The sequence below is a fragment of the Frankliniella occidentalis genome, unplaced genomic scaffold (genome assembly GCF_000697945.3).
Source record: "Frankliniella occidentalis isolate FOCC.00 unplaced genomic scaffold, Focc_3.1 Scaffold46, whole genome shotgun sequence".
Classification (NCBI taxonomy): domain Eukaryota; kingdom Metazoa; phylum Arthropoda; class Insecta; order Thysanoptera; family Thripidae; genus Frankliniella; species Frankliniella occidentalis.
Window position 1 is genome coordinate 130,932 of NW_026267176.1, and position 11,871 is coordinate 142,802.

At 55.0% G+C, this 11,871-nt stretch overlaps 2 protein-coding genes across 3 annotated transcripts in view; both read right to left on the reverse strand.

Moving 5' to 3' along the window:
* Positions 1 to 1,678, reverse strand: part of LOC113216533 (X-linked retinitis pigmentosa GTPase regulator-like) — a 16,215-nt gene extending 14,537 nt beyond the window's left edge. For both annotated transcript variants that reach the window (XM_052267101.1, XM_052267100.1), the window contains exons 1-2: positions 1,464 to 1,678; positions 1,023 to 1,148 (exon numbers count right to left, since the gene is read on the reverse strand). In XM_052267101.1, the coding sequence (XP_052123061.1) occupies positions 1,023 to 1,148; positions 1,464 to 1,494 (157 nt within the window). In that variant the 5' untranslated portion in view covers positions 1,495 to 1,678. The remainder of the gene's footprint in view (positions 1 to 1,022; positions 1,149 to 1,463) is intronic.
* Positions 1,679 to 3,658: 1,980 nt separating this feature from the next.
* Positions 3,659 to 11,871, reverse strand: part of LOC113215652 (uncharacterized) — a 15,478-nt gene continuing 7,265 nt past the window's right edge. The window contains exons 2-6 of the mRNA XM_052267093.1: positions 9,979 to 10,244; positions 5,636 to 5,866; positions 4,693 to 4,949; positions 4,203 to 4,601; positions 3,659 to 4,125 (exon numbers count right to left, since the gene is read on the reverse strand). Of these exons, the coding sequence (XP_052123053.1) occupies positions 3,952 to 4,125; positions 4,203 to 4,601; positions 4,693 to 4,949; positions 5,636 to 5,866; positions 9,979 to 10,060 (1,143 nt within the window). The 5' untranslated portion in view covers positions 10,061 to 10,244 and the 3' untranslated portion in view covers positions 3,659 to 3,951. The remainder of the gene's footprint in view (positions 4,126 to 4,202; positions 4,602 to 4,692; positions 4,950 to 5,635; positions 5,867 to 9,978; positions 10,245 to 11,871) is intronic.

Below are 11,871 nucleotides of genomic sequence, written 5' to 3' on the forward strand. Positions count from 1 at the left end.
GAAGTAGGGGGAGGGGGGCATACCTCTGCCACGTGCAGGACGCACCGCGCCTCCCCCAAACACTCGCGCCCACCCCAACCACCCCCAACCACCCCTTCCACCTTAGACGTGAGTAGGCGACCTCCCCCATCAACATGGTCTCGGCTGCTATGGAGACTATTGTGCGCCCAGGTCTGATCGCAGTGGGTCTCACAACACAAGCCAGAGACGTCACTATGAGAATCACACGCCTCCAATCAGAAAATCCAGTTGGCTCGATATCACACTCGCGCAAAGGGCATGAGGTGTCGCCGAACTTCAGAACAAACTCAGCACTTCCGACACTTTTCAATTATCTGGAGCCCAGACTGAAAGAGGCACGGCAAAAGAAATATATAAGACGCCTTTAATTAGGTTTCTGAAAGTTTGACGACTGCCCTCCCCTTGCCCTCTTTCCCCGGACACGCGTGGACACGAGCGCATGCCCCAGGTCAGGGCGAGTCACGTATGGATCGCGGGGTCGGTGCCATTTGGGGCCCAGGCAAGGCGGGCAGCGGTGATCTAAAAAACATTAGGCGAGACGGCCGCGCGTCAGGGGCGAAACTTCACTGTCGTGATGAAAGCGCTGTTGTCAATGATGCATTCTGCAGTGGTTGGTAAATTTAGTTGTCTCGAATTAGAAAAGAGTGTTTGTTTTATATCAGAGTAATAGTCCGACATGTCACGTAGGTCTGCGAATAGGTGTAGGGCAGCGGTTCCAAGTGGGCAGCAAACGTGTGGAGTTGAGCACAAGTCGGAGAGAGGACACTCTTAAATCTAACCGCATATCGAGATGACAGTTTTATCTGAAAATGTAAAACGTGTTACAGTCAAAACCGCAAAAATAAAAGTTTCACTGTTTAAACTGCATCACTATTCGGCTAGTTTGCCGGTTTGAACTGTATAAACTTTTGGTTTTGCAGTTTAAACTTTTGTTGCACGTTTAAATTGCCATCTGGGTTTCCAGTGTGGTTGGCAGGGCAGAGTTCAGCGCAGCTACTCACGGCAGACCACGGCCGTGTGCTCGTCTCCGCAGCTCATCTCCACGACGGGGTCGTTGCGGATGAAGAAATGGCTGGCCGCGTTGTTGGCGAAGCGGCTGCGGCCGAAGGTGAACACCGCCCCGCTCTCTGACACAAACCAGCAGACTCAAATTAGGTTCAAGTAATTTTACTCGTGAAGGATGTTTGGAAAGGGCACGTCTTTGTTGGCATCTCTGCCACTTTCAGTTTGATTCCGTTTTATGGTGATGGAGCTAAACTAGAACCTCACAGGCACAGAAAGCGCGCTGTCACCCCATCGGAGCACCGTGTTAGGCTAATGACATAGTGACAAGCTTTACGTGAGTAGAGCAAGCAGTTGTTTCCATCATTCTGATTATTCCCCTGATTGTTACAGCTCTCGAGAACGGTTGCTTCTGTTGTGGTTGTGCGGTGCGTGCTTACCGGGTATCTCCGCGTTGGAGTCGCCGGCCATGCTGCTGCTAGTGCCGACGGGCTGCGGCGGGCTGACGCCGGCTGCCGCCAGTGGAGGCCGGTGGTGGCCGTGCGCCGTGCGCGGGCCGCGCTGGAGTTGAGTCCGACGCGTCCGACCCCTGTGACGCACGTGTAGCCTCGCGGCGAGCCGCGCTCAGAGTCCACCCTCCAGCCGCGCCCGGCCTGGCCAGTCCCCTGGCCACGCCGCGGAGCGACGCCCCGCAACCACCCCTACGCTTCCTCCGCCCCCACCACCGACCCACCCGGCCGAGCCGCCCGAGCGAGGAGCCCAAACAGCCCAAAGCAGCCAAACACACGGCCGCGCCGCACGCCGCCGCCACACGCCACACGCGCCGCGCGCCGCCAACAACAACCGCCTTGGAAGCGCCGCCCCGCCGCGCCGGGCCGGGCTGGGCGGCGGTGGCAGTGGCACACAGGGGTGGCGCTGACAATGCGGCCAGGAGTGCGATTGGTTAGCTCACCGACTCACGCGTGAGCTCGCCTAGCTCACAGAACGTTCTAACCACTCCCACTCTACCAGGTGGCAGATTCACGTCGCGCACTTTCGTAGTTGTACTGCGCCGCATGTACGCGTGCGGGCTGGTTTGCCTATGCTCGCTGCGTACGGCTCCTTACGGCCCCGTGCGAGTAAGCAACCCGCCAGCACGCGTGCATGCGGTACAGTATAACTACGAAAGTGCGCGGCGTGAATCAACCACCTGGTATTTTGAGCAAAGGCACAATCCGTTAGCCCACGGGGGTAGGGTTGCGACGGCCGGTAATGTTACCGGTAACGTTACCGGGAAAATTGGTAATTTACGGTAATTAACCAAATGCTCGGTAACGTGGGAAAAAACGGTAATGATAACACTTTAAAATGAGTCAAAAGCTCTCTTTCCAGAAGCAAAAATCACATTTGGAATAGTAAATTTGACATATTTTTACCTTTTAAGTTACTTCCTAGAGACCTGATAGCAAATGTGTCATATTCTAAAGTTTAAAAGGGATAGCTTAAGATAACGATTTTTGTAGGTGTACTTAACATACAACTGATGTTTATGAAAACAAGATAAAAAAGGACAAATATTCCAATAGATATAGCTAATACCGGATATTCCGCCACTTTTTAAGCAGTACACACTGATTTCGATCGCCAATAAATAGTACATTGCCAATTTTTCTCCTAGAAATTGAATTTTTCCAATTTTTCCATAATTTCCGGTAAATTACCAATTTTACCGTAATTTACGGTAACATTGATTGTTACCGGTAATTTCGCAACCCTACACGGGGGGTCACCCGAGGTCTTCGATCGCACTTCATGGGCGAGTCACAGAGACACCGTGTGACGTGTGGCTGTCTGGCGCAGGAGTGCGCAGCGTGAGCCACACGCACGCTTGAAAGCAGGCGGTGAAGTAAGTCATTCGGTCTAAAAATGCAAATTATGACCGGTAACTTGACGTCTGCCCGCCCGAGGCGTATCCAAGTTACTGTTTTACAAACGGCTGGCTCAGTGCCTGAAAACACGTTACTTGCTGCTTTTCCACTACACGCGGTTAGCGAGGTTTCCGCATTTAAGTCTCTTCCTGTTCAGACGACCGCTTCGTAGTAAACACAGCATACTTCCTCGCTGCCATTTGCATTTATTTTCTCAAAGATAGAGAATGTAGAGTGTGTGTGTGTCCGTGTGTGCGAAAGAGAGATTAGAAAGGGGGAGAAAAATATGGGGCGGAGGGGAGGGGGCAAATGTGGCGGGTTTTAGGGGGCAACAATTCTGGAAGACGCAGACACCATATTATGGGCTGTGCTATACCGCACCAGCCGGGCATTACCCCGTACGTGTTCGGCCGGTTCGGAAGTCGTCCCGGCCCCCACGGCTGGCCGGGGGGCCGGTCCGGGGGTCCGGTCCGGGGGTCACCGCCCCCGCAGCCCGCGCTGGCTCAGCGGAACGGGGTTGGTCGGTCGGCAGTAAAAGGACGCGATGTCAGTTTTAATAGCTGTCCTAATATGGACTTTCCGGCGCTGCACGCTAGAACTATTAAGTTCTGTTGCAACAGACCCTGATTAAAAAATTCACCCCTTTTTTTCACCCACGGAAAGCTTTAGCCATCAGAAAGAGGGGGAGGAAGAGCCCGGCTGATGGCAGATGAACGGCACAGAGAGGGTTTAGAAAATGTAAAGCTTTATTGAGCGAAGGGAGAGTCACGTGACATAATAATTATAGAAAACAGATTATGCACAGAAGCGTATATGTTCTTCGGGGAAAAGACCCTTAGGACGAAAGTAAGAAATAACAATTAGTTTAAATTAACAATCTGGGTGTGATAAAAGTTTAGCCTTATTCCGGCCGAGAAAAAGTGGCGGTAAAGCAATAATGCTTCGATGCGTCGTATGGGACGTCTTATTGCGCCGCAATAGTCGGCTCGATGCTGTCCTGGCGGGGCGGGCCCGGCTGGCGCTACACGTCATTCGAGAAATCGTTGTTCTCGGCGCGAGCCTTTTGCCGTGGCGGGTACAGCGACTGCACCGTCATGTCCGGGATCACAAGGGGCGGCGGCTGTCCAGGCGGCTGCTGGCCGCGGGGCTCCGTCCTGAACGAGATCCTGGCCGAGGTGCTGAGCCTGGGCGCTCCCTGCCGACAGGAAAAAGAGCTCGTCACCGTCACCTTGCCTGCTGCTCGCTGGGGCGCGGAGGCACATGGGGGCTCACCTGCGAGGGCCCTCGCGCCCTGTCGGGGGCTCTGGCCGGCACCACGTCGTACGCGTTGTAGGCCAGGCGGTGCGGGAAGTGGTGGCTGGCGGCCCCCGCGGCGCCCGGGCCCGTCCCCGGCCACGCCGCCGGCCGCCCCTGGTGGCCGGGCGCGGGTGGCGGCGGCGGCGGCCGGTAGCCGCGGTGGCCGTGGCGTTGCCCGCCGTACGTCCTCCGGTGCGCCGTCCGGTTCCTCGAGAACGTCGCAGGCTTGCGGGTGATGGTGGCGTCCAGCCTGCGGCCCGAGGCCGTGACCGCCGTTACGTTGGCGCTGTCCCGGTCCCGGTGCTGCGGTGGGTTGTGCCTCCCGGCGTGGCCCTTCTTGTCCAGGTCGTCCTGCCCGGGCTCGCGCTGCTGGCCCTGCAGAAGACCACCGGTGTGCTTTAAGTGCTGCCTGCCTGCCCGCCCCGAGGGCACTCCGCCCAGGGTGACAGTGACAGTCCAGGCTCACCTTGTTCTGTTTGCCGGGGCCCCGCGTCCTGTTGCGCCGCAGCGGCGTCTCGCAGATGTAATGCTTGGCGTCGAGGCAGCTGGCCGGCCGCCACTGGTAGTCGGCCGTCGGGTCCAGAGAGATGCAGTGCCAGGTCCAGTCGCGCGTCACCATGCGCCGCGGGAAAGCCTTGTAGCCCACGGCCAGGCCCGTGCTGCCCCACATCCAGAAGCGCTTCTCCCACTGGTAGATGCCGCCGATCCAGCGCGACAGCGGCGCTTGGGAGAACACACGAGGAGCTTTATACACACTTTGACAGACACGGTGACAGCGCCGAAAGCGCTCGAGGCGTCAACATCCATCCATTCATTCATCCACATTCATTTATCCATTCACACGTCATGGCATTGTCCGCTCGCGTCAGCGAAGGCATGCGCCGGTAGATACCCCGCGCTACGACGCGTCGGTAGTACTCCTCGCGGGGCGTGGAGGGTGCCCGTCAGTACCCCGCGCACCGGCACGGAGCAAAGAGCAGGGCACGAGGCGGCGGGTGGGTACTGCATGTAACTGCACCCGAGGGGCAGACAGCCTTACTCGTCTCGGGGACGTGCTGGCTGGTGTGAATATATTACGTATTTATCGGAGAAAGGAGAATGGATCACGGCGCAGATTCCGATGACGCGGAATGAATACGAGAAACGAGAACGGGCGACAGCTGTAGGCTATATAGTAAAGATGTTTTATAGAACCATCTAAAGTCTTCAATGTTTTTTGGCAAAAAATATGGTAAACTTCATCGGAACATTACAACAACTAAAACTCATTATTTTTCCAAAGTTGTGGATTAGATCTTGCCGAGGATCTTGCATTTTTTCTTAGTAATTCCTAGTCTCTAGGCGAATACCTGTGAAAGTGTGTATTGTGTACCCCTCGCTCAAAATTTTGAGCGTCGTATCATACTCACTGAGCTCCTCGCGCATGAGGTACTTGCGCATGTTGCGGTTCTCCCAGCGCTTCTCGAAGGCGGCGAGCTGCGCGCCCATGCTGCGGCACTTGAAGTGCGCGTCGTGCCAGGACGCCATGAGCGTGGACATGAAGTAGCACGAGTTGCCCATGCGGATGAAGCGCGCCGGGCACGAGTACCGGCGGCGCACCCCGCCCGCGTCCACCATGCCCTCCACCGTGATGCCGGCGTCTGGAACACAACATCACTTTCTGACACTTGCTGTTCACAACTCTACTACGGACGGTGCGCGGTATGCGGTCACAGCGGCCGCCGATCATCAGCGGCACAACTGTCACCTGACCAGGCCAGTGGGAAAAATATTTTTAAGACTAGAGAAGTTTTACACGAAAAAAAATACTCTTCAGCAACACGCAAGAAATTTTTTAGAAATGTTGTTGGCATTTTCAGTGTTTTGAACTTTTACATGTATTCCAACTCCAACACAAAACTCCGCGCAGAAGCGTGAACATTTTGTGGCAAGATCCCCGCCTGCTTTAATTACTCCACCCAACGGGCCCCAGTTCAGCCTCACCTGAGTATAAAGGGAAGCTTATTGCTGTTATTATCAGTCAGGGGCGTGGCGCCTGTGGCGAGGCGGGGCAGCGCCCGGGGCCTGGGGCGGGGCGGTGCATTGAGGAGGGTCAGGGCAGGGCGGCCGAACCGCACGGCCAGTAGTGAATGGCTCCATTCAGCACGAGTTTTTATCTCCTGCCCAGCATCCCATACCCGCCCCGCCATGTGTGGTCAGCAGCGCATCGCACTGCACTGTCAGAGCATGTGTGGTCAGCACCGCATCACACCAGTGCAAGCACAGCACACCAGAGGGTACCGCATAGTCGACGATGCTGTTCATTAGTTTTTCACAGGACTTTAATTCGCGCACAAACCTAGTTGTGCGAATGATGTGCACAAAAAAAAGTAACAAATCCAGTTAGTGTGTACGCGTCCCACCGTTTGATGGTTCCTTCGAGCAACCCTATTTAAGGTTCCACCTCCTATGGTCACTCCGAGACCGCAAAACTTAAAGAGCTGCTGACAAGGCGGCAAGGCCGGTCCCAAGCTTGCCTGCACATTAACCAGACAAAAGTCGGGTGGGAAAAAGCACACCCCAAAATATACTGAAAAACTCGTTTTCTAAAATTGTTCAAAAGAATTTTGCTCCGATAAAAGTCAGGTCGGAGAAAAAAGGCCCACTGCAAGTGTACGACGGGTGGCTCCTGTTCACTACGAATCTAGCAGTCGTCAGCTCTCATTGAAGTTAGAGTTGGAGCAAGTGTAGTCCGTCCTTTACGGCAGGTCGTCTCGTCAAACTGACCCCGAAGCTTTTAATATTCGCGCGCACGTCGTGTCGTGTGCCACCGCAGGGGGCAACTGCCCTGGCGTCTTTGCACTGCTAAAACTCCACGGGATCGACAGACCGAACTACACGATAAAATAATTATCAACAAGATCAACGGAGAGATCAATGAATCTCATTCAAAGGTCCAATCGGCACCGTTCTCTCTTCTGGTTACTGTACCGAGTGCAAGTGTGCGCTCATGGAGGCACCTTCGGGCCCGTGCGAGTATATCTCTAAGTTAGAAACTCTGTTGCGTTGCCGGCGACAGCAGCAAAATCAAAGAAAGCAAAAAAACAACAACAGAAAACCCTATGACAAGAAGCAGCCGCCCGTCGCGTCGTCGGCGCCCGCAAAAACAGAAACGGACTCGTATCGCGTTCCACGCTGCGGATGAAAAATTGTGCCCAGAGGGCTCGTGGATAATTATGGATTGGGCCGGGGCCGAGGCCGAGGCCGCCACCCAGTCCCGCTGGAACACGTGGCCAAAATTTTCAGAGGTCTTATTTTTGACTCTGAGACACTCAGCGTGTGATGCCAGGGCGGGCGGAGGGCAGGGGTGCTGCAGAGCTCGCAAGGGGCCCGCCGGCCGCCTGGCTAAAGTCTGACGGCTGACATATCAGAGAGTTACGACTAGGGAGGCGCACCGCAGCGCGGCACCGCAGGGCGGCGCGTGTTTCAAACAGGGAAACGGGTCCAGGAGAGGAGGAGGCAACCGCTGCGCGCAAGGGTCTGCCGGAACCGCTGAACCGCATGCAGTTGCCTGGGAGAATATCTTCCCCTAGTCTACTCAAGAGACTAATACAAATCGTTCTAGGTTCGTTTGAATCGCCGCGGGGCGGGTCCGCACCGTGTCGATGCGTCCTGATGCAGCTCGGTGGAACCGGAAGAGCGATCATAAATAGATTATTAGCAGTCTAGGGCCTGCCTCACTTCCGGCGCTCCGCAGTAGCGGAAGTACGCGTGCGCTCTTCGAAACTCAAAGTGATTTATTCCAAACACAATTCTTTCGTTTAGTTCAGTTACGTATGTTCGAAATGATTCAAATATGGGCATATCGATCAGTTTTACGCTCTGAATATCTGACTGTAGGTCAGTTTCATGCGCTGCCGCAACAAGGCCCTTGCAACTGGAGAGTCCCCTTGCAACAGAGCAGTGGTATGCCCTAGAGCAGTGGTATGCACTAGATTTTTCATAGCTGAGTTTTCTGAAAAACATGGGACATTGGGAAGGGTAGGTTGCAAAGAGAAAGCGCCGGTCAAAAACTTTTACAGGGTAAATATCTCCAAGACCAGAAACAATATCGGGTAACAATGTAGCGAGAGTAAATCATGTTAATGCGCTAAACACTGCCGCGGCTTAGTCATCGACTACCGTGATTTGCAGTGCGACGGACGTCACCCACCGGTAAGTGTTGCGCTCCCGGCGAAGGCGGAGGAGGTTACCGCCGCACCCGGGAGAGATTTACCGACCGGTAGCCTCAACAGCTACAACTGCTGTAAAAAGCAGAACCTGATCGGGTACTTTTTAATATCCAAAGGTCCCTCTTAACAGAGTAGAATCTTCATATAATATCATAAAATTAGAAATAAAGGAAATGGAGTTCGAAAAAGCAGGTATTTTGAAATTCCAACAGTCGACCGTGCACACACAAGAAGCAAGTGTGTGCCTCCTAGGTCGACAGTCATCAAACAGTGTGCGTATGCGTCTACCCTCGCTTCTCAACAAGACACCTGACAAAGGCAACATACCAGGTGGCCGACTAACGCCGCGCACCGCGCACTTTCGTAGTGATGCTGTACCGCATGCGCGGGTACGGGCGTGTTTGCCTACTTTCGCTTCCCACGGCTCCTAAAAGCCCCGTGCGAGTAGGCAACACGCCCGCACTCGCGCATGCGGTACAGTAGAACTACGAAAGTGCGCTGCGTGAGTCAACCACCTGGTACATGGATCATAGCATTCGCAGCAGTTGATTGAAAAAGCTGCCAAATCAGGTAGAAAAAGCGCAACGCTGCAGTCAAGGATGTAAGACTGTGTGCAGTGAGTGATGTCATGCCTGTCGCGGCCCCTGAATGCCTCTGTGCCGAGCCGCCAGTGTGAGAACCGTCCGGCATGCCCCCACCCCACCCCCCTTCGCTCTAATCCGGACAATTACTCGGCGATCAGCCCAGCCGGGCAGCGGCACGACCAGCAGCCTGTCGCCAACACGTGGTCGAGCTCTACATTCCAAAGATTTGCAGAAACGTGCGCACCAAGGCGTGCGACATCCTAAAGGTGATAAAAGGCGATTAAATGGAGTTCACATCGAGTAAAGGGCGTGTGGATTAACGTGAACATCACGTCCTTACACATCGCGAACACGTTCTCTGAACAATGAATCAGTTATGCACAGAGTGAAACACGTGACGAAGCAGACTGCGCTGGGGGCTGAAGGAGTTTCGTAAAGTTATACTCACTCGGCAGGACGGGAGGAAAGGGGATTAGGGTGGTGCGAATAATGTAATCATTTCATTTCCCTACAGCGGCGGGCTGGACTGTACACATCCTGCCGCCGCGATGCGATCCACGCGTCTCTCTCTCTCTCTCTCTCTCTCTCTCTCTCTCTCTCTCTCTCTCTCTCTCCTCTCGCTCAGATGCAGGAACCCAGCCTGGTCTGCAGTTTACGCTAGTATGATCGGGACGACACACACGGGCTCGGACCAGAACACCCAGAACGCTACTAAAGTGTGTGTGCGAGAGTGTGTGTGTGTGTGTGTGTGTGTGTGTGTGTGTGTGTGCGTGCGTATCCCCCTCCCTCCCCTCTGCCCTCTCTGAGCGCGTCCCGACAGATGGCTGCCGCACTACCAGGTCTCAGGCCCGACTCTATAATACCACGCGAAAACGCCAGAGAGGCATGCTGGGCAACGTGTGACAAACGTGTAACAAACGTGTAAAAAACGCTATGCAGTGCAATTGCGGTCCTTACCCTGAGTGGCCACCGCTACCGCCGTGCACAGCAGGGCCAGCCCGGCCAGCAGCGCCGCCGGCAGCCCCCCGGGCGGGCACATCCTCTCGGACTGGCTAGGACGGCCTGGGTGGGGCTCGGCGGGGAGCTCGAGTAGCGGGCGGAGATGCCGGCGTCAGCGGGACGTTCCGGTGACAGGCGCCGTGCGGATGCGGCGCCATACCCGCGGGGGGCGCGGGGCCTACGGCCGCTCCATGAACGCCAGGTCCGGAGGAGGCTGCGTGGGGCTGCAACAGAAACACGGAGTGAGAGTGGGGTCAGCTGCACCGGAAACCCACGTGTATGCATGCCACACACTTGGAGGAGTGTGATTGGCCATTTGTACACTTGGGATAGTATAGGTGGGAATTTTCCCTCACACACTTGCGCACCTTTTCCCACACTTGAGCACCTATCTGTGCGAATGTAGATCACATGCCACAAGTGCGCGTGCGCGACATTCATACACTTGCGTTTCCAGTGTGGCCGTCCGGACATTTGCGCACGCAGAGGTCGTCGGACGGGCCGCGTATCCGACGCAGCTGTCTAATTGGAGTGTGTGAATAGGCCCTTCTAGGCCCCGCGGCCGGCAACAGATGTCCACCACGCGGCTGCGTCGGCAAATCGGAACGAGCAGAACGCGTTCCTGGGACGCGACCCCTCACCTCGACGACGGGGGGCCGAGACTGCTGTGTCCTGTTCCGCACTAGCGTTTCGTCCACATGATAGATGCTAATATAGACCATCCTCGGTTATCGACCACTATACTTTTTGGTTTAAACAGTATTTTTCTTACCTAACCTAAAAAGGCCTTTTCTAGACTTGAAATATCCAAAGATTTTGTCCGGCCCAGTTGCGACCGACTCCTTTCAGGAAACTTGGTGACTTTTTGTTGACCCTTGTTCAGGAAAAAGGGGGGGGGGGGAGTAGGGCGTGCACAAGATGCAGCAGACCTGTTGATGCGTTATTATCAAAGTGTTAGCGGCACGGCAATGTGGGGCAGAGTCTCGTGGACGACGAAGGACTGAGGCAGGAGAGGGAGAGAGAGAGAGAGAGAGAGAGGGGGGGGGGGAGCGATGCCGCCGCCCAAAAGGGGGCGGGGTACTCAGCGAGAGCACATCTCGTGCTGAGCACCGCTGCTGCTCTCACTGCTATTCCTAGCGTTAGCCACTCTACCCTCCAACCGCAGTGCTGTGTGGGAGGCTGGACCGCTGCCGGTCTGGACTGGACACGCGGACCGCAAGGTCGCAATATTTAAGCAGAGCAGAGCAGAGCAGAGCACACATCGAAGTGCAGCGGGTTTGCATACTCGCCCCTGCGCCTTGGGCCTGCGGCCCTACGAGAGGCTAGGCAAACCCGAAGCACTGCAATGCGAGCTCTACTACACGTAAGACCACAAAGAAACAAAAAAAAAAAAAGAAGAAAAAAAGACAGTTTCGTGCTACCATGGCACTTTTACACCTGTAGCTAAAGCTGGAAGTTAAGGTCCACTGTCCATGGTCATAGACGGTTCAACGAAAAACTGCGCACTGGTGCTAAACAACTTAGCCGACAAAATTAACTTATTTTATCTGATGGGTGCTTTCAAAACTGAACTACAGTAAGAGTCGAATACTTTTTTTCTTGCGTGCATCTTCCTGCTAACTTGGCCAATCAGCCCCCACCGCTATTTTCGCGCTTCACTCAACACCACACCTACTCAAGAAGCCCGCAAGCTCCACAGCTGGAGCGGCGTCTTTCTCGACACTTGTTAAATAATTCTTCACCTTCAAGGGATCCTGATTGAGACGTTTTAATTCCAAGTGACGTGATGGGTGCCTCCGGGCCAGCAGTGGCTCCGGGGTGGTCTGCCTGGAGGGAAGGGGGCAAGGGGGG